The 23166-nt window shown below is 40.6% G+C and overlaps 1 protein-coding gene across 1 annotated transcript; it reads left to right on the top strand.

Annotated features, from left to right (window-relative positions):
- Positions 1-853: 853 nt before the first annotated feature.
- Positions 854-20056, top strand: LOC308140807 (alpha-2-macroglobulin-like; the record flags this gene model as incomplete). Its single annotated transcript, XM_080510742.1, has 35 exons — positions 854-939; positions 1105-1285; positions 1784-1940; positions 2920-2972; positions 3079-3099; positions 3675-3846; positions 3913-3997; positions 4087-4204; positions 5675-5792; positions 6514-6770; positions 6855-6881; positions 7106-7333; positions 7509-7572; positions 8025-8170; positions 10764-10913; positions 11484-11577; positions 11686-11851; positions 12386-12611; positions 12898-13024; positions 13151-13272; positions 13361-13412; positions 13518-13601; positions 13687-13863; positions 14270-14345; positions 14818-14974; positions 15960-16034; positions 16194-16356; positions 16432-16619; positions 17363-17575; positions 17784-17908; positions 18757-18847; positions 18944-19012; positions 19084-19189; positions 19275-19316; positions 20052-20056. The coding sequence occupies 35 exons, from the start codon at positions 854-856 to the stop codon at positions 20054-20056; spliced, it is 4221 nt and encodes a 1406-aa protein (XP_080366868.1).
- Positions 20057-23166: the final 3110 nt, after the last annotated feature.

The raw sequence follows: 23166 nt of genomic DNA, 5'->3' as shown, positions 1-23166 counted from the left end.
ATGTCAAAACTGTTTTCCCCCTCCCATATAATTACCAGAAAATTACACAAATACTTCAGATTATGGGGAGATCATTTGAATTGTGTGTATTTTGTTAGTCTTTGCTGACATGTTGAAGTTTAAGTAGCTTCAACACAAAATTGTGATTTAACTTCGACATATAGTGCCTCAAATGGTGACCGTCATGAAAATAATCTAATGTTTCAGTATTTTCTTTTCTTTTACTTCAGTAAACTCTGACTCATCCTGCTTGATTGACAAAGAGTTCAAACACAACCATTTGGCCTTACAACAAGTAACATTACTATCATTGAGGTTTTTGCTTTTATTTTTTTTACTTTTGCATTAAATTTTTCAGGAGCCTATACGATTATTTTAACATTTTTTACCACTTCAGTACATCTGTAGCTGTGTACATCTTCAACAATAATAATGCTAAGAAAAGGGGGAAATGTGAAAGGAGGCGGGGATTCATTGTGATTTGAGAGATATGTGTGTATAATATAATTTGAAAATGTTTATTAATGTAAGGAATTTGGTGTGTACGTCATCATCCATGATAATCTTCAGGTCAGGCTTGGTATATATTTGTTAGTTTTACACTCGTTTTTCACACAAATGGAAGGGACAGTGATGTGGATGTGTGCTGCTGGAGAAACTAATTAACCTGGATTCCATGTCAACAGCACAGCGGTCCATGTGGAGGATCAGGCGCATCTAGACCTTCGGTTTTTCTGTCAATAATTGACGATTAAAATAGTCTGATAGCTGCTTGTGTTTGCTTGATGTGGACAAACGGAGGACAGACGTGAAGCAGGTTCATCTGACAGACGGGACTCTCAGTCAGACAGTCATGGGTTTTTCCGTGGTACAGATCAGGATATGGACACTGCTTCTCGGTCTGCTTTGGATTTACATGGAGGGCGGAGAGGCGAAGCCGTGAGTATCCCTGCTCTCTCGGAACTGTCTGACACCGACGCGTATCAAGACCTCGGGGAGGCTGGAGGTGGACGGAGTAACAAAGAAGAAGGCTGTTGATATCCGTCGTGAAAGTTGCAGGTTCTTCCAGGTCCCAGCAAAGTAACAGGGTTTGTGTTTGTGTAGGCAGTACATGGTGGCTGTTCCCGGGGTGATGGAGGTCGGAACCGAGGCTCAGTTCTGTGCGAGTCTTTTGCGTCCCGACCAGGTTCTGGTCATGACCGTCACCCTGATGTCTGAAGAGGCGAACACGACTTTACTCACACACACGTCCAATCAAGACTTTCACATCTGCTCTCAGTTCCAGGTCAGCGCCACACAGGCGGGCATCACTTCATCAAAACAAACAGGAAGTCAGAAAGAAGTCATGTAGTACCAATTTAAAGGTTAGGTGGCAGTGTTGGACCACTGTCAAACACTCACCATTACTTAAAGATGTTATGGCTCTTTTTTTCCTCATTAATTTACCTTTTTTACGTGACGTTTATAGTTTTATGGGTTATACTATTATGGGTTTGTCAGCTAATTGAGCACACATAATAATGCAATAAATAAGACATATTGAATATGTTTACAGAGTTAAAAGCAAAATATGATCGACCAGAAATGAAAGTTATATCGCCTCATGTCACCATCTTGTGGAGCAGAGTGGTATTACAAGAAAAGCTCATTAGTTATCTCTTTCACAGTTCACAGACATCATCCAGACTCACGATTGTCTTAGTTCTTTTTAAGTTAAATGGTAACTTGTGATACATTAGCAATATTTTTATGTTTGCTTGTCTCTCGTTTATTTTTGTGACAGACTCCTTTAGTGAAAGGGGGAACAACGCAGATGTTTAAAGTGGAGGTACGAGGGAAAAACTTCTACTCAGTGGAAGTGAGGAAAGTCTCATTTGAAGTCTTTAAACCAATGGTATTCATCCAAACCGATAAACCGATCTACCTTCCTGGACAAACAGGTAAAAACCTCAGCTGATGTCTCAAAGTTCAACGTTAGTGTTCACTAATCATCTACATTATGAGTCTGGAGGATTAACATGTTTCATGTTTCTTGGAAATTTAAATTTAGGTGCCACTGGAGTCAGTTCAGGCAGGTTGACAGCCAAAATTGCCACATGCTCGCATGACTGAGTCACACATTTCTTTACATCGCAAAGCACAATGAGCTAAAAATGCAGCATGATACCTGTTATTAACCGCGTTTCGGTAACTTCCCATTTCACCCTGTATAATCCTGATTACACTGAATTATGATATCTATCATGTTTAAGGTACTTTTAATGACAGTTATATTATTATAGAAAAGTTCTGTGTAGGATGTGGCTAGAGCATGGCGGAGCTCTTGACAAAAAGTAAAATGAGAAAATACCCCAATGGTGCAAAAACAGGATTTTGGTCAGTTATGCAGTTTGATTCTTGGATATAATCTTAAACATTTTTTTATCCTCATTGCATCATTGTTTATATCTTTCAACAATATTCCCCCCAAAAAATGCATGCTGAAAAATTTCAGCGACCATCGTTCTCTGCTCCCTGGTGTGTGTGGCTTCATTACAAAAACCAGCAACATCACTCCCTAGTGGCCCAACCTGAAAACTACATTTTCGTTCAGCGTTTCCAGACACCATTTTCAAAAAGTTGCAGCGTAAACATGAAATATTCTCACTTGAAACTTCAGGCCTCAGTGGAAATCTGTTATTATGTATGTGGTTTTCAAGTGTTACGCCTGTTAAACATTTTATTTCACCTTTGAACTTGTTTTATCATATCTGTAATCTGTAAAATCTGTATTTAGATTTGAATTTTTCTCGTTCTGAAAAAAGTAATAACATACATCAAAAAAAGACCTGCTGGAGAAGATGACATTGACACGAAGTGAAAATCAGTGCTAAATGGAAATGTCATATCACACCTTCATGAGTTCATTTTGTCTTCCAGTTCATTTCAGAGTCGTCACACTGGACAACAAGTTAAGACCTGCTGATCTGCAGGTGAGTTTCAAACCTCTGTTTCTCTATTCTCTACATGATATATATTTATATTTATTCATAAATATATATTTATTAATACATCTCTTTTTTTGTTTTTGTTTCACAGTTCAATGCCATTGAGATGAGGGTAAGAAACTCTTTAAAGATATCCTATTCTACAGCTTTACAACAGTTTTTTTGTTGTTGTTCCAGACACATTGTATTCAAAGTTTATTTTCTCAAATCCAGCTTTTCCATGATTTTAATTTATCATATGAGCTGCATTCAGAATCTGCTGTGTCTGTGTGAGCTGGATTGGCTCCGCCCACACATACCCATCTTGAGAAAAGGAAAAAAGTACTTTACGATTATTACTTTTGGAAAACCTTTACAAAGTGAATTTAGCAGAATGTGACCCTTATAAAATGTCTTTATTTAAACTTGTATCTGAAAATGTGATCTAAATGTCAGTGGAGCAAAAAAACTAAGAATATCAGCCAAAACCTGCATTTGACTACAAACTAGTCTGTATAAATCAAATGTATTGTTTTTGTTTAGATTTATCATTTTAATGTCTTGCATATTTGGAGATTAAATGTGAAATATTTGAGGTTACGAGGCACATGGGACCTTTAATTAGCTACATATATTATAATACATCTTAACATGAACATCTCAACACTGCATTTATTGCTGATTTTACCTTCAAATGATTTTTGCCAGGATCCAAGCAACAACAAGATCGGACTGTGGCTGAATGAATCGTCCAACTACAAATTACTGCAGCATTCATACACACTGAGCTCTGAGGCCCAGGAAGGACTCTACAAAATCTTCACGTCTGTAGATTCATGGAACCTACAACTCTATCACAACTTCAAGGTCAAGAAATACGGTGAGTTCAGTTTCTGTCTTCTGGGTTTTGATGGATTCATTCATTCTAACGTGAGGCTGCTTCCAGTTTTGCCAAAATTCGACGTCCACGTGGAAGCACCCAGCGAGGTGAACATCGCTCAGGAGGCATTTCACATTGAAGCATGCGCACAGTGAGTGTGATCAGTTCAATATCGACACAATCGGATGAATCTGTGGCCACACGTCGCAGTGACGTTGGTGCAAATGTCCTTTCTGTCAGATATACGTACGGGCAGTCAGTGCCGGGCACCGCTGAAGTCAAGGTGTGCAGAGGAATTACAAATTACGTAAAGAAAATCATGAATTTAACCGACTTCTGCTCCCAAGAGACCAAACAGGTATGAGTACAAAGCCAAAGTTTTATGAATGTTTCATTGTCAGAATTAATTTACTGACACATAGAAGCAGCTCTGTTATAGTGTTAAGTTATGATGCATGAATGAATACTTTTTTTTTCATATTCTGAACATATTAAAACAAACAAATAAAGAAGAAAACATCAAAATAAATCGAGCAAAAAATAAAAAGTACACATATTTAGCGATGGCACACTCCCATTTTTCTTAAATATTTGGCACTAGCTTTACATGTTTGAAATTGAGAAGGAAGAAGTACACTTGTACAACATATTATACAACAATTAAAAATCAGCAATCAATCAATCTACGTGACAACTTAACCACCTAAACCCTTATTGTCTTGACAGTAATCTATAATAATAATAATAATAATAATAATAATAATCTGTACCTTGATAGAATCAATTATTCGTATATTTTTTTAACTGAATTAAATTTGGTGGTTGTTTTATTTCTAAATGTATTTGATTCATACCTTTTCAACTCATTATGTAATAAAGTCACATTTTGTAATCCACTTTGCCACATTTTCTAATAACTTGTTACATATTGCGACAGTTATTACAATCATTAAATCCACAAGTTGCAGCCAAGAATTTCATAACAAAATGCGGCCTTATTACCTAATGAGTGTAAAACGTATTGCATTATTACATATTACATTACATACAGAACCTTTCCAGACTTTATGAGTTTCAAACTGCAATTTTTTTCCCTGAAGTTGTAACCTTCTTCTCTTTCATGAAACAATTCCTGAATGTTACTTGGCTGTAAGTTATTCTTTGCTCTATATAGTATTTGAATGGTTTTAAACTCCACAAGATGAATGATTTTTAATATTTTCACCCTAAGAGTGTCTGTCATTACACTAAGGCCCAGTATACAAGTGATTTCGAGTGAAAAACGCATCGTTTTTCTGTTTTTATTTCAAGAAAGTTTTACCTTTTCACGGTTTTGAAAACGAAGTTTGTTTAAAAAGCAAGAAAGCTCTAAATGATGTTGTTGGCATATTGGGCCACTAGTGGGTGCTGTTGGATGTTGTTATGATGAATTGGTAATCATTAATATTAAATAATCTCCAACCCGAGAACCTGACTTGTGGCGAATCGTCTATTTGCTGGCGACGTTTCTGACCAATGATGTCAGTAAATATTTGCTGTGGTGCAAAGGGCATTTTTTACGAGTGTGAGTTTACCATGACGATGCCGGTATTGGTATCGGTATCGGTAATGGTATTGGTATCGGTGCATCCCTGTAAACTAACATTTTCAGAATATAAATGTTGTCAAAAGCTTCTAAGCAGCAAGTTACGGTTATTATTACCTGTAGATCCCAACAGATTTTTACTAAAATATATCCGTAACTTGCAATATCCGTAACACAATCTTATAGTTACAATGGTGCACATATGATAACAGACTTGTGTTTATTTTATTTTTGTCTCTGCAGACAGACAAGAAAGGCTGCGCCTTGTTCACCTTCCACATGTCAACGTTCAACAAACTCGATCAAAAGGCGCAGCGAAACGACCTCACCGTGAAAATCAAAGTGGAGGAAGAAGGAACCGGCAAGTCTTTCAGTTCTTTCCGTCAGATTCTTTTAGGATGGATCGACGTGTTGAAATGATGACTTGGCCCTTCGTTGTTAACAGGTGTTTCAGCTTTAAAAGACAAAAGGTTGCGTATTAATTTTCGAGTTGGAAAAATCTCCATTATCGACACACCTACAATGTTCAACCAAGGATCCGTAGTGGAAGGAAAGGTAAGTGATCGCTGTTTCAGAAGTTCGGGCTCCTGTATGGCGGGAAAAACTCATTTCAACTGTTTTGAGGAGGTAGAAGTGGTACATCCCAAGGTTGAAGTGAAAATGAGTCGGCTCTAATCAGCCTAGCCTAGTTTCCTAGCTACAAGAAAAAATGCAATAGTGAAGACTATCTGTAACTAACCCTACAAATCCTTTTGAGTCACAGGCATTGAATATGGCAGCCTTGCAGGGACAATTTCAGATGTGCAACATGTTCAAATGACATTTGATTGTGGGAACAAAACAAAAATACACACATGTTGATTTTCTAGCACCAGGGACAGTAAAAACAGATTGAATGAGCGACAGAACACCACCAGCTGTGACGGGTGTGTTTATATCACAGTGGTCTCAGATATAAAAACCCGTCTGCATCCATGAACACACCTGTCAGATTAGATGGTATTGTGAGGACCACGTCACAATAAACGGTTAAAAAAAAATATCAACATGGAATCCATGTGTCATTTATGTTGGGCTCATAGTGGTTCTTCTCGTCAACCAAGTGCAAGAAACCAACAGAAGAGGCCCAAAACTGGCCATGATCATCAAGCAGCATCTTGGTTCCCCACAGATTAAAGCGGTTCATTACAACAACACGCCGATTCCGGACCTGCCGGTCTACCTGCATGTGGGCAGACCGTGGTCCACACGCCTGAAGCAGAACCTGACCACAGACAGCAACGGCACCGTGGCGTTCTCACTGAGCACCGACACCTTCGACGGAGACTTCAGTCTGTACGTAAGTAACGGACCACCACTGACTCCAGACTACGCCGCGAAGGCACTTCACTCTCAAACTTTCTCATTCTTCCTGTGTCCACAGCAACTGCACAATGCACAAGTGTCTGTGGTGAATCAGCAGCTTCAAATAAATCCCAAGTTACCGCTGTTATAGTGAACAGCTGCTATCTGCATGCTCGTATTCGCAGCTGTTTCTGCTCGTAAAGCTACAATAATAGATTCACTTTTATTCTTACAGCAGAAAATGGAGGCCTGAGTTATTGATCACACCTCAAATCTAAATATGTGCTCAGCGTCTACATTGATTTCACGGTTTTCTCTTTTGTAATCCAGGTGACCAATGCGCCAATGCAGATGCCCTTCACAGGAAACGAACCACATTTTCATTTCGGATCCCAACTGCTGTCTATGTCCAAAACTTCTTCCCCCGACACCAAATCAGTCAGCTCTCTGCGGGTGAAGGACATGAACAAAGAACTTCCCTGTGACAGTGAACACAGCATCGCCATTGAATACACTGTGGTGGGAGAGGCTGAGGGCTCTGTGGCTATCGTGTATCTGGTGAGTAATCTGATCTGAAGTCTGTGTGAATTGCATTTCCACATGAATATGTCACATATTTATCAAACACAGAACACAGATTTATTACTATTTACGCAGACTTTAAACAGGTTGACGCATTCAGAATTGTGAGATGAATTGTCTTTCATCTTGTTGTTCTCTACTAACCGTCCAGGTTTTATCCAGTAACGTCATCGTCACGCAGGGCTTCAGGAGGGTCGAGGTGAAAGAAAGCTCAGGTAGGCCACGATCGTCAACGGTCGTATGAAAGCCAAAGTCATCGATGAATGTTTGTTTGGTAGATTAGTCTCAGGAACCGTTTACGCAACAATGATTCAAATAGCATAATTTTTTTGCATTTTCGTTTCAGGGAAGTTTTGCGTTTAAATGACGTCCAATGGCTATATTCTTAAATAAAAGTAATAATATAAAGGTTTTTTTTGACACAGGCTTGTCCTGACATCAGCAATGACTTTAAAGTGTATCCTTACTTTTTCTGGTCACAGTAATACACAGAGGGCTTCAGCACAGGTTTCAGCATATCATTAGGGATATTTAGTCGTCTTTGTTAATTTTCCAAAATAGATACAGAAGACTTTCAAAAATGTATACAATTCCACTCATAGTGCATTTTTATTTCTTTATCTCTCAAAACCCACGCCTCTTCATTTCGCCTGGTTTGCTGTTCAAGTGAATAAGGGTGAGGTTTCCTTCACTCTGAGAGTCTCGCCAGAAATGGCCTCAGACATCAAGATCGTGGCTTTCGCCGTCCTGCCCAGCGAGACCGTGATCGCCCACCGAGCAAACTTCAACACCGAGAAATGCTTCGGTCACAAGGTCAGTGTCGGTAGAGGCACAGATCGGATACGGTCAGTGGATCAATATCGGTCAGACTTTCTTTATATATTTACAAAATGTGTTGGGTACTCTTTGAAACATCCTCGTGTCTTCCAATACGACCTGATATCCCATTTACATGGCAATGATGCATTTTCATTTGAATCAATACAGCAAATGCGGTGTGAAAAATACCTGCTATACACCTGCCTCACAATAAATATTCTACACATGACTCCATCCACAATTAATTGACATTTATATTTTTCTCTGAGATTAAAAAAAAACAAAACAAATTCATCTCGCTGTGTTCAGACATTAAACATAAATGACGTGCGTTGTGCTCCGTGGAGTATCAGATCAGATACCCAGTATTGGTATCGGTATCAGTGCATCCCTACAGTACCGTACACTTATGTTTACCATACCTTTTGGGCAGGTGCAAGCTAACATACTGCATTTCATATATATATATATATATATATATATATATATATATACTGTGTTGGGATTTATGGTTGGTAATTAGCATAAATAATTACTGTAAGTAATGGATTACTGAAAGTAATTTAGGAAAAATTGGAATTACTAATGAAGTAAACGGTTAGTTACTCATCAGCAACTCCTAGAGTAATTGAGTAATTACTCAAAAGTTAATAAATTATCAAAAATAATTTATTAATAAAAATTATTAATTTGCATAAATTGGTTATTTATCAAATAATAATTAAATCGGGGCACCACCAGCTAAGCTGGAAATAGCTAATACCAAATTTCAGTCTCGTTTGTCAAAAAGGGTTATTTAAGTAAAGTTAATATTTCTGTGTAAATATAACAATATTAAATAACAAGGAAGGTGTGAGATTCGAGCACAGACTGTTACAAACCAGTGAATTGTCAACAATAAATACACAATGATAACCAAGAATCGATCAATTCAGTTAAAATGCGTTTATTAACAAAAAGTATTTATTCAAAAATAATTCATAAATCATTTATTAAAACAACACAATTAAGTAATAAACAATCGAACACGAAGATCTAATCTATTAAACAGCAAACACTATGTACAAAGAAAGAGGGTGTGTGTGTGTGAGTGTGTGTGAGTGTGTGTGAGTGAATGCGTGGGAGCCTGAGTGGGATGTAATGACCACGAACGTCCACCAGGTGGCGGCAGGCGTTGGAGGGTCAGTGTGTGTGGGTGTAATGACCTCGAACGGACACTAGATGGCGGCAGGCGTCTAGTTCGAGGCAGTAACCGGAATGACCACTAGGGGCGCGGCGGCGCACGGAGGGAGAATGCAATGACTCGACTTGTCCACCGAGTGGCGGTCTTTCAAGAGATTGCAATCACCAACGCGGCCACCAGAGGCGCTTGGCGCACTCTTTCTGGACAGCGTGACGTCACTGTGCTCGTGCACGGCTCGTGAGCCTGCTCGGAGCGCGCCTGGGGGCTCGTGGGTGAGAAATCCCAGGGACAGTGAACTACACACGGTCACAGAAGCGGGTGGAGCGGCACACAGGAACAGCTGTTTGCTGAGTTTGCGCCGCGGTTAGTGGAGCGGAGAGAAAAAGAGAGAAAAGAGAGGAAGGAGGGGGAGAAAGGGCAGTGGACAGAATATGTTCAGCTCTGCACACTGTCTCTGGACTGCACAGTCATCTAGAAATGATCTGTGCAAAAGGAGAGAGCGAGCGAGAGAGAGAGAGAGAGGAGGTTCGCGTGGATGTAAATCCAACGCGCAGACACAGATTGGTTGGAAACAGGGATCGGCGTCCCTGACTTCAACACAATAATAAACACACAGCAATATTACAGTCACGTTATTCTCATTGTCTGCCCAGACTCTAAGCCTTACTCAGTTTGATGAGGGTGAACGTGCTGCCGGCGGCCGGTGAAAATCCGTTGATTTCCCGGCTGCGAGTTTGTTTTCTCTGGCGTCCCAGGTAAAACAAGCTAAAACTGGTCTGTGGACAAGGAAAAAGTCCACAGGATGATCCCAGGATGATCAAGCGCTTCTTTTGAGGAGGGGGGAGAAGAAGCGGCTTCAGGTCTGCAGGCGGGAGGAGTGTGCGCTGGCAGCTGCACACTCGGACTCCGGTGAAGAAAGAAAAAAAAGGAAAAAGGGAAAAGTAGAAGTAGTTCCACGGTGGTTGTCGGCTCGTCCGGCCGGGTGTGGAACTCCGGGCCCGGTCAGCGGGCACACGTGGCACTTCGTCTCCGTGCGAAACGGATGCGTCCGTCTTTACGCAAGTTTCAACATTGGAGAGCCAGAAATCACCCCGGCGGGGGTGTTTTATACCTCTTGTTGTGGTTTCGTGTTACCGGTCGGCTCTGGGTCATGTGGACCAATCCTGACGGAGGGCCCGCCCTGGACCTTCCAGCTGGTGAGGGAGCTCTCAGGCTCCCCCTGCCGTTGGCCTCTAGTATTGCACCTTGGAAGGGGGGGGTCCAGGGGGTGATCACGTGACCAATGGCAGACTTTTCAGTTGTAGGCATGTGGTCCTTTGTTCTCAAAACGTGGTCCCCCCCCTCCCCCTTCCATGAGGTTGAGTGGCCCCAACAACTGTATATATCTGTGTTTATGTGTGTTAGGTGTCTCTGGAGTTTTCACCACGTTCAGCTGTTCCAGGTGAAGAAATCGACCTGCAGGTGGCAGCGCAGCCCAACTCTCTGTGCGGGATTAGTGCCGTTGACCGGAGTGTCCTCATCCAGGATTCAAGCAATATTTTCAACGAAGAAAGGGTAATAATCAGACAGTAACGGGGAGCTGGGTGTCCATTTACACGACAACGCGGCTCGGAGCCACTGAAAACACAACTTTTTGAAAATGGCTCCCAAGGTGGAACTGTTTGAAAGAGTGCTGAGAAACCTAACACTAAACCAGGAATGGCACAGATTGATAATTCCACAGCAGCCACCCTTGTTTTGTGCATGTTTTTTTTGTTGGTTTTTTTTTCATTTTATTCGAGGCTCGTTCAGTTTTCACTCCGAAAATGAGGACCGAGCAAAGTTGTCTTTCTTTAAGTTGCTTATTTTCACTATTGGAATTGTGAGACATTTTCACTTTTATTATCTTTGCAAGGTGTTTCGCTTGTGGTCTGCCAGAAAATCCTCCCACAATTCACGTATTCCTCACGACAAAGTAGGATGCCTGAACGTGAGGGCGAAGAGATATATTGGGTCAGACTGGCAAAATGACATCTTAAAAGTTTTCCTGGTAACTCTTTTTTTTTTTTTTTTCTTCCAATGAAATACAGAAATGTTGTATTTACTGCACATGTGATGACCCTGTGAATGTGAATGACAATGCAGGATGCAGGACTGAAGATGGCGACAAATTTAGACATTAGAAAACCCGTGTGCCTCTGGTATCAAGGTGAAGAATACACCCTCAACAGTCGCTTCGGTCAGTATCTTTAGTGTTCTACCGAACCTTTTATTGAAGCATTTCACTTGCTCTGCCACTGTGAGCCATTCTCTGGAGGAAAGTATGAAACTGGAGTCCTGTTTGCAGGATTTGGGGTGCGGTCATACTCCTATGGCCTGCCAGGGGCAAGTGCATTAAATAGAGAGGGAGTTGGAGGGAGTAGTCGTAGTCATCTCGGGTCTTCTGCTCCACCCATTGAGACAATCCGCACTTTTTTCCCCGAGACTTGGATATGGGACCTAGTTGAAGTTGGGTAAGTTTTTTTTTTAACGTGATGCCACACAAATGTTGCATTTGAATGTGATGGATTGTGTTTGCTTTCCTCAAAAAAATTGTTGAATCTGAACTTTATTGTGTGATTTGTCAGAAAGTCATAAGTCACACCGAAAAAGAAAGCTTATCACAGGTCAGGTGTGGGATCTTGTGCCACAGGTTGCCTTTTGACCTTCCCTTCAAATCTTTTGTCTCATAGTGTCAACTGCTACACGTAATGACAGGAATATACGATTGAAAGATCCCATGTTGTGCAGAATTCACTTTCTAATGGTTTTCACAGTCGGCACTATTTTGAGGGTTATGTTGATGAGAAGAGATACGTTTTCAGAACAATTTTCCATCACTTAAAGGATCAATAACTGATGTCTTGGTCCCAAGTACCACAGGACACTTTCATAGGCACCACAAATAAGCTGATTATCAGCAGGCGAGACAAATCCTGGGCTTTATTAAAGGTTTTGAACATTGGGCAAACAAAGCTGACGTGTCTCTTTTCAATGTAATGATCCAGAGACTCTGGAAGGAAGGACGTTTCCCTCAAAGTGCCCGACACCATCACCACCTGGGAGACGGAGGCTTTCTGTTTGTCCCCTCAGGGTTTCGGTCTGGCTCCTCGCCAGAACGTCACTGTCTTCCAGCCGTTCTTCCTGGAGCTCACCATGCCGTACTCCATCATCCGAGGAGAGAGCTTTGAGCTGAAGGCCACCGTCTTCAACTACCTGACCAGCTGCATGATGGTGACCAGTCATCTTGCATTTGCAATGTTTGCTGACGACATGGTGGTTTAACCACAAGCTGTCTGTTTTTTTACAGGATAAATCTTCACTGACCAAAACGCATTTTCGTCCTCCATTGTTTTCAGTATAGTCAAAATGCCCGTACCCTGCCTCCATGTCACAAAAGCGTGAAAATGTCACCAGCAGAAACACAAATGCATCCTGATGGTGCATTGCTGGAATTTGAAGGTGTCCCCGTAAAGAACAGCTTTGATGTTTAAAGCATTTTGTGCTCCACCTTGAACAGATCAGCGTTACCACCCCGCAGTCCTCAGATTACACCCTCACGCCTCTCCCTGGAAAGCAGCTCACATCCTGTCTGTGTGGCAGTGAGCGCAAGACTCTATCCTGGACCTTTAACCCATCGACCATAGGTGAGGATAATAGGAGGACAAACTCTAATACTAATAAATCTTTCTTTGGGATGCAGACTCAAATTATTGCAATTATTATGTTTTCAAGTGACACTGTTATTCATATAACACGTTGATCATTTCCAGGGGTTGTGAACGTGACTGTGTCTGCCGAGGCTGTGGCCTCCCACATTTCTTGTGACAACGAGATTGTGAGTGTGCCGGAAAGAGGTCGCCTCGACGTGGTCACACGGTCTCTCAGAGTCAAGGTAAGTAGGTGGGCTTAACGCGGGATGTGAAAAATCAAAGTTTATACTAAAACCGACAGCATCGTCTGTAACCTGTGTGTCCTCTCAGGCTGAAGGAACTGAGATGTCGAAGGCGTACAATTTCCTGCTCTGCCCCAATGGTCAGTATGGTAGATGCCTCAATCAGATCAGATTCACTATAGATTTGACCTCCTGTCAGCTCCTTTCTGTCAGGTAAATCTTTTTGTGTTTTTCTGTCTGTATAGGAGATGTTTTGACAGATGAAATCGAAGTGCATCTTCCTGAGAATGTGATTGAAGGATCAGCAAGAGCTTCCGTCTCTGTCTTGGGTATAAAGTGTTAGATTTAAGCTTCTTACTGGCCAGATATGCTTATGAGAAAAAAAACATTGTATATTTGGTGTTTTTGTTGCAGGTGACATCCTGGGCCGGGCCTTGAAGAATCTGGAGGGACTGCTGCGGATGCCTTACGGATGTGGGGAGCAGAACATGGCTCTGCTGGCCCCCAACATCTACATCCTGCAGTACCTGAAGGGCACACAGCAGCTCACGCCAGCCATCATGGAGAAGGCGTCCAACTTCCTGACCAGCGGTGAGTCTCTGTTGGTTTATATGTATGGTTATTTAAGTAAAGTCCATTTATCATATACTCCGGTGATGGCACTAGGCATTGAGGGAACATTAAACCCGATGGAAACCCAGGGCTCTAACGGTCTGAGCTGTTGACTGAGAGAAACTCAATAACAGGGAACTCAAATGTAGGAACAGACAGAAGCATGGAAAATCAATATCAAAGTCAGTCTAGTAACAAGATTTGAAAGAAAGGATGAAGCAACTCACGGCACAATACATTGAAACGTACGCTACAGTAATTAATACACCGAGAGAAAAAGAAAGTCCACAAAGTAAAGCGGCGAGTGGTTTAATGTGACTCGAAACAAATATCACAATCTTATTAACAAGTCCAAGTCATTTCCTGAATGTCTCATCGTCGACAGGCTACCAGAAGCAACTGAACTACAAGCACAGGCATGGTGCCTACAGCACGTTCGGATATGGAACCGGGAACACCTGGTGAGGACGCTCAAATATTCTGCTATTTTCACATCTTGATATGGACCTTTAAATCAAAAGGAATGGTGGCAGAGAGGAGCAGAGGGACATTTGTATGTTTGCATGTCGGCACACCGAGGATGTGAATCCACAGACCCACACACCACAAAATCAAAAGAAAGCACACGTGAAGCAATTCGCAGAGATTATGGCATCATGGGTTTTGCTTTTTGACTTTTTCATCAACTCATACAAGAACTGAGATGGACAAGACAGCTGATGTTCGGCCAGGCTGGTCCATTACAGGCCGATGGCACTCATAATTACACCAACAAGCAATGTGCAGTCATTGACCAGCTTCAAATGTTTGTTTTTGGACTGTGGGACTTGAACCAGGGACTTTCTTGGTCTATGATGAGAATGCTAACCCGTCTCTGACTACCCCCAGAAGACTGGATATAGCATTGACTAGCTTTGCCTTTGTTTCCCTCAGGCTGACTGCGTTTGTGCTGAGATCTTTTGCCAAAGCTCGGTCTTTCATCTTCATCGACCCGGAACAAATCAAAGAGTCGAAAATGTGGCTAATCCATAAACAAAAGGAAAATGGCTGCTTCCTACAGTTGGGAAAGCTCTTCAATAACAGAATGAAGGTGAGCGGCTCCTCAATGCAAAGAGGGTAGAAACACCACTGACGCTAATCAAACAAGCTTGAAACGATCCAGAACAGATGTCTGGCATTTTGAGCTTTTAGCCATTCCCCCCCCCCCCCCCCCCCCCCCCCCAAGTACAGGAAGCGTTACAAGAATGTCGTGTGTTTTTGACTGCTGCAACCGGATTGTAAATTTGGTTCCAGAGTTAAAGTCCCTGGTCGAGTGGGTGAGGTTTTCAAAAGGTGAAGAAATGTCTGTGGCGCTGAACAAATCTAATAGGACAACTACTCACTGTGTCGTATTTCATTTTAGAAAAACACTTTTTTTTTTTTTCTCCATTTATCTCATTGTGCTTTAATCAAATGAAGAGACATTCCTGGTGTTTTGAGTCCATTTTGCTATGAGGGATCGTCTCTTGCACCAATTAACCCATATAAGAAAGTTTTGTTGTTGTTTTTTTAAAACGATATGATGCGATAGTCTGCCAAATGGGGATCATATCTTCTCAATTTCACATATTGCATTGTTGTTGTATTACTTTGTCATTCTAATCCTCGCAGGATTTTTATTTAGAACAGTGGGGTTTGACATCCACAGATAGACAAAAACAGTGGTCACCAACAACCAACGCATATATATTAAGATAATTTTGCACAGTAACAAAGAAAAGGGATACTGTATACTGTTATATACACATTAATATAAATTGAACATTCTGAAATGGACAGTGTTCAATATATACAATTAACCTTCGAAACAAATTGTAATTCAAAACAAAAATCAATGGGTACTAAACCCCGTCATCGCCCCATAATCCTCGTAGGATTAAGGCCGCAGTGAAACTCCAGGCAACATTGAGAACATCAATGTTTTTATTACCTGGAACTAAAACAACCTGGTACTTTTAATTGTAATCCAGCTGTGTGTGTAAGCGATTGTAGGTCTGGTGCTAATGGATTAATTCTGTGCTATGCTTGTTCTACAGGGTGGTGTGTCAGATGAAGTGACTCTCAGTGCTTACGCCACTGCAGCTTTGTTGGAAATGAACATCTCTTTGAACGTGAGTGAAGTAGCGCGTGCAGGTGTGACGATATTTTCCTCATATATGTAGTTAAATACAGTATCCGAATAAATGTTTTAGGCATTTTCTATCTGGGATTATGAAGACTTCCATATTTTGAGAAAGAACTGTGAGATTTTTTTATTTGATCTCCCGAAGGATCCTGCGCTGGTGAGGGGTCTGTCGTGCCTCAAAGATTCCATGAGTAACCTGAGCAACACCTACACCACGGCCCTGATGGCCTACGTCTTCACCCTGGCAGGAGACGTGGAGAACCGCGGTCGCCTGCTGGACTACCTCGACACGATTGCAGTCAGAGAAGGTGGGCCGTCGTCCTGAGGGAGGCGATCAGGCTCCATCACGGTGAGTGTGAGCTGACGGTTGTTTCTGTTTCCAGGAGGTTTCCTCCACTGGTCTCAGAAAGCAGCAGAAACATCCGCCTCTCTGTCTGTGGAGATCAGCTCCTACGTGCTCCTGGCCAAACTCAGCGCCTCTCCGACCGCCGAGGACCTGGGATACGCCTCCAGCATCATCAGGTGGCTGACGGGACAGCAGAACTCCTACGGAGGTTTCTCCTCCACACAGGTACGACTGAAGTTTGACTTTGAAATGAGTAGAGCGCTCGACATAGTAAAAATGTCTCTGAAGGCTTTCGGGTCTGCAACCCACTGCTCTGGAGTCACAAGAAAAAGGAATTCAGGGAGTGTATAGGTCTGTATTCCGAGGATATGATCCAGAGCTCCCCAGAAAAAAAAAAAAAAACAGACCATTTCATTCTTGTGTCTTTATCTGTTAGTCTGACAAAGTTTGACCAAAATCTGTCAACAAGTTTTTAAGTTATTCCGTTATAAATCAACTAATCAACCAACCAGCTGACCAACTGACCGACTGATCAACCAAACAACCAAAAAACAACCAAAAAACAACCACCAGTCAACTAATCTACGAATCAACCAACCAGCTGACCGACGATATTTTTATTTTATTAGCTCACCAGACCATTTTTCACAACATTAAAAGGATTTAAAATTGTTGAAATTGCTTAAGTTAATGGCGGACAAAACCTAAAACCACGAGAAGAGGTCAAATGCCTAAACAGCCAAACCTACTTTGCCAATATTGACATCATTATTTCAATGTCAAAATTCAAATCCAAAGTAAAAAAAGAAAAAAAAAAGAAACACTTTAGCTATTACATTGTATACAATTACTGTTGCGCTCTATAATGCAAAACATTAATTTCACATAAAACAATGAAAGCCTAATCAGTTCATTAAAACACCACAGGAGAACAAGGCCATAGATGTGACGTCACTCATGTGCTGCAGGACACGGTGGTGGCTCTCCAGGCTCTGGCTCTCTACTCCACTCTGGTCTTCAGTCCCGAGGGTTCCAGCTCCGTGACGCTTCAGGCTCCCAGCGGTCCGCTGGCGTTCGACGTGAAGCCGGACAACAAGCTGCTCTACCAGGAGATGGCGCTGCAGGACATGGCGGGGAAGTTCAACCTGGAGGTGAAGGGCTCCGCGTGTGCCTCAATACAGGTGAGTGAACACAGCGTCAGCCTATAATGTTATAATAAACACACACAAGTTCCATGACAATGAACAACCTTCCTCTTGCCAAGAAATGCATCCATTAACTGAATCTGTCTTTGAAATGGATTTATTCCGTTTTTGAAATGAAAGCATCGCTTTTCAAACCTACCGGCCTGCTGTACTGCTCGGCCTCATTGTCGGGTCTGTTTTCCAGGTTTCTCTTCATTACAACGTCCCGACCCCGATAGACACCACCTCTCTGAGTGTGGAGGTCACCACCAAGGTCAACTGCACTGCCCAATCCCACCAGTCCAAACTCTCTCTGGAACTGAGGTCCCTGTAAGTATCGACCTACGACTGCATCCTCCTCCACACACAAAGTTCAATCATCTAAAACAAAAAAACTAAACAATTGTTTGGTTGTTGTTTTTTTTTTAAGTGATTTCACACTTTTTTTTAAATTTACAACAAACCCTGATGCGACTGATTTCTTTATCGTTGTCATTTTTGTGGCCGGAGCTTTATTCCTTGTGGCTCGGATCAAATGTTCATGAACAGTTCTAAACAATTATTAATCACATGAAAAGACTCTCGTTCATGTCCGTGGGTCCAAGTCAAACATCAGGTATAGGTTTCACAGCCTTTTTATACGTTAAGGAGGAATGGAAATAAGTGATTTGTATCAGGCTCTCAGATAAAACAGAATTAGAATATTATAGGAATTTATTCATTTTCATTTTTGGTAAATACATGGACTGAAAATTGGATTTCATGGGTATTGATTCATAACATAAACACACCATACTGTATTTACCACCTGTGTAAACGGAAAGGCTTGACACTTGTCAGTTGCTTTTTCTTTTGGGGGGGGGGTTTGTTCTTATTATTAATTGATTTATTATTATTTATTTGTTTATTAATTGTATTATTTGATTTTATTAATACATTTATTTAATTGTAATAATAAACATCTTCCTGCTGCAGTACACATGATTACATGAGTGGTGATGACAGAATCACTGGATTCAGATGGGTTGAGGCAGTTTGGAATCAACGTCATCACTGGGACTCCTGACTGTCTTTGGCACGCAGCCTTCGATAGAGCTGTCTCAGACATATCATCTGAGTCAGTGAGCGCAGCCGAGCCGCATCGATTCACTGAGAAAACGTTAATGACTTCATTCCAGATACAGCGGACAGGAGAACACGACAAACATGGTCATCCTGGACGTCAAAGTGCTCTCTGGATTTGTTCCAGACTCGCAGTCTTTGGACACAGTGAGTTTTCTTCAACCAAAGCCCTCATATATTTGGTTGTTAGGTGAGCCCCTTTAATTCTGTGACCCCCCCCCCCCCAAAAAAAAAAAACCCCAGCTCCGACAGGCTCTGCTGGTGGACCGTGTCGACCAAACGGAAGACCACGTCCTGGTGTACCTGCGGGAGGTGAGAGCGATCTGCAGCAGGACAACCGATGGAAGTTTCCACTTCTGTCGCTCATAGTCTTTGTTTCTCAGCTGCCGAAGGACGAATCCGTGACCCACCACCTCCACCTGGTCCAGGAGCTCCCAGTACAGAACCTGAAACCAGCTGTGGTCCACATCTATGACTACTACCAGCCAAGTAATAACCCACACCAACCCGCAGACTATAATTCCAACACATTGACACTGATATTAAATTGTACCTTTTTTTGTTTTTGTTGCAGGTGACAAAGCTGAGACAGAATACATCTACTCGTGTGTTGCAGGTAGGTCACATTGCAATGATGCATATATATTTTACCTTATTCTTGGAAGTTTACTCGAATTGTTGTCCAATCAAATACATTGAAAGGAAGTTGTTGCAAATACCACATTCAAACCGTGATGGTTTAAAATGGAGAATGGAGAAAATGACCCTAAAGAACAATAATGTTTTGCATATAAAACTGTGGTGAAACACATAAGATGGATGTTTATCCATCTTAAAAGCACCAGAAAATGTTCTGCTACATCCACAAATTAACACCACTGAATATGTCTTGTCTTGAGTTTAGTGTAGATATAAATAACACGTCAATCTTGAGTCACAATTTTTATTTTTGAATTTTATTTTATTTTTTTTCTTTTACTGTGACATTTTGAAAGTATTCAGATAAAACAGTTTGTAAAGTAAGGACCACAGGACTTATTTCTAAGTCTTGATCAAATTGAACTTGTATATTTTTTAAATACAAAATTCACATGAAAATATATTGTTTTTTAAAAACTTTTGAGAAAACCAGATTCAAAATTGCAAGAGTTAGATATATATATATATATTGGACAACAATTCGAGTATATATATATACAATTGTTCTTGAATATAATTGTAACAAATAACTTGTGTATCTGTGAAATGATGTGTCTAATTTTTAGTTTGTTGACTTTAACAGTTTCATTTGAAAATCAGATCAGGTACAGGATTAATATGTATAAGGTTTCTGTTCTTTTTCCATTTGCAGCTTGAAGACATCTTTGTGATTCAACATTTCAATAAACATTTTTTTCTGTAGCCATCTGTCGTTTTGTGTCACTCAAGAAAAAACAAGCAGAAATGGTCTTTCTGACAGATAAATAATATAACATATAAATAATTCACCTCGAACGTCCCAAAATCAAACGGCAATAAAACTTGAAATCCTTGTCATTGGCATCAAATCCCAAATCCTCCTCATCTACCGTTGAGTTTCTCACTCTCCACTGACGACACTTCAGCTTCCCGCTCCTCTCAGGTAAAGTCTTCCAATTCCTGCATATTGTCACTTACTTTATTCGTATTATTTTCTTTTTATTGCTTCTCTGCTATTTACTGTCTACTTGCTACAGCAACAATGCAAATTTCCAAATAAAACAAATAAAGGAATATCTTCTTTAGAATTTTTTTTTCTTTCATGGTAAAATAAACAATTCTTTTCAAAGAGAGAAAGTAGCTGCAGACCGTTGCCCAAAAAAGAAGGAAAAAAAGCCATAAAATACAAGTGAAGCAATGACACTACCTGAATAGAATAGAATAGACCTTTATTGTTGTGGTACAGTCAATACATTTCAGAAAATCTATGCAGTATTTTGATTATGCAAAGCTGATAAATTTGCATTCATTCTAACAGTTATCCATTCCCTTGTCAATGGACCTGTGTCCGCACAAGAGGGCGCTGTAGCCTGAACAGACTGATGACGACCAAATGAAGTTACTGTAATGTATTGTTCGGAAAATCATACCAGGCATACCAGGCATACCAGGCCAAGAGTACATTTGATTCTGTGGGGCCATTTACTTTCCCATTTATTTGTCTCATAATTCCACATAATACTAAATAGTTCTCTCATCATGTTTTGTTTTCTGGGTTAATATTGAAGATTATATCAACTCCTCTAGTGTGGCCAGTCTTAATAATAATAATAATAATAATAAAGCTGTATTACCGTTCGTGTTATTCGTGTCTTCTGAAGTTTCATCAATTAATGGGAGGCAGATGCTCTGTGCTCTGAATTATCTCAAATTACACGAGTTAGTAGGAGAAAGATGTTCTATAACCTGGATGTTAGGGGAAGAAGATGCTATATAATTGGAATTCTCTGAAGTTGCATCAGTTTGTGGGAGACAGCTGCTCAATAATTTGAATGTTATCTGAAGTTGCATCGGCTGGGAAGAAGATGCTCTATAATTTGGATGTTAATCTGGATTTATTTCTATTTATCATGCTGATTTGTCAGATTTTATGCAGACTTTACATCACACACAACCCCCTCCTCCTTCTCGTCCTCAGTTTAGCAGCAGGAAGGTAATGACGTCATATGCCCATCTCTCTGGATAGTACAGCTTTACAACAAAAACACATTTATATATTTTGTTGTATTAACACCTGCTTAAACATCACCACAACACACGTCGGGTGTATTTTGGGAGTCCGCCGGGATTAAATGAAGATATTGAATTAAGAAAACGAGGAAGAGGAGAGCCCGTTCGCGAGGGGGCTACGTCACTTCCGGGATATAAACGGAGCAAAGATGACAGCTGGTTTGTTTTCATCAACATCTGAGATCCAAAGTGAACATTAGAGGTAGGTACAAAGCCCGCGGTCTGCCATCCCCCACCGTGCCCCGGCCGCTCTCGGCTCTGCGCTGTCAGCGGAGCCCCGGGTGTTTGTGTCCCAGCCGTCGGTGGTCCATGTCGGGCTCCATGGAGCTGCTGTGGTGGAAAAAGCCAGACTCCGTTCAAAGATCGGTCAATTTTGAGTTGCATGTGCTTTTTATGTGACATTTCCACCTCGACAACCTTCATTTAGCGCTTGAATGGAGTCACTGTGATTTAAGAGTCGTATCGGCGTTCGTTTTTTAAATGAATGGTTAAAACAACACTGAATAATGAAACTTTTATCAGGCCAATGTCAAAAGCATCGTGCATAAAATAGATGTCACTGGCTGACACACAATGGAGAGAAAGGTTCATAGAAAAGTTGTTTTATTACATTAATTACGTGACCTTTGTTGAAACAAAATTAGCTTCGTCCCGAATCCAGCTGTGTTATTGTTTTACATATATTAATGAGTACATTTAAAGTAAACTACATGTCAGTCCAATTAATCCTATAATACAGTCTGTTGATTTATACCAAACTGGGTTTTATTATGCACTTCTATGTACTTTTATGAATTAGTCGTTAAACAAAATATCAGCTGAAGTCAATATGGTTTAACAGCTGTTACTGCACTATAAAATAAACTTTTTTATGATCTTAGACATTAATTATTTTCATTCAGTCTGTGTTATGTAGTTATTTAAAATTTTTATTTATATTTTTTTAGATTTGACCTGAACCTTTCAAAACATGCCTGCCTCTTAATAGGATTGTTTCTATTAGAGTTTAGTTCTTAATCCTCATTTGAACCCTTCAAAGTAGACATTTTACTCTTTATTAAATTAAACTTCATCTCATTAAACTACACCTACAATATAAAAAAAATGAAATCAAGTTTTTCTCTTTACATCGTAAAAGTATAGCCTAGAGTCTTTTTTAAAATTTAAATTTAGATCCAGACTTTTTACATTTTAAAATCAACCCATATGATATTTTAAATAAACATAATATTATTGTTGGTTTTTTTTACCTTATGCACACATCAGACACAAATAGTGAACTTGACCAAGCTCATTTGAGGTGCATGTGGACTTTCTAAATTGAACCCAGACACTTTCTTGGACCCTTTAATGAAATCATATCTGAAAAGTGTTTCCTGTTGCAGTGGAATCGATTATGTATTTTACCAACTTTTCACAAAAACTATTACCTGAATGGCATGAAATCTTCGGGGATGATTTGTCATCATCCAAGGACCAATCGATTCGATTTTAGGTGTGTTTTTGTGTTACTGTGTTGTTGTTTTTCTTTACTTTTTTTTAGTTTGAGGTGATGGCTTATGTTCTTTATTCCCGATGTTATAATAACCTTGTCTGGAAGTTGCCCAGTTACAACCACCGATAAGAAATCCAATTGTGCGTTTATGGTCTTCTGTCACATAAAAGCACAAAGTGATCTTTGACCTTGTTTGTTCTCCAGCGTCATGCGCTGAAGGGCC

The sequence above is a fragment of the Blennius ocellaris genome (assembly GCF_963422515.1).
Source record: "Blennius ocellaris genome assembly, chromosome: 2".
NCBI classification, from domain to species: Eukaryota; Metazoa; Chordata; class Actinopteri; order Blenniiformes; family Blenniidae; genus Blennius; species Blennius ocellaris.
The sequence above is the reverse complement of the archived record's forward strand: the minus strand, read 5'-3'. Positions and strand labels throughout refer to the sequence as shown.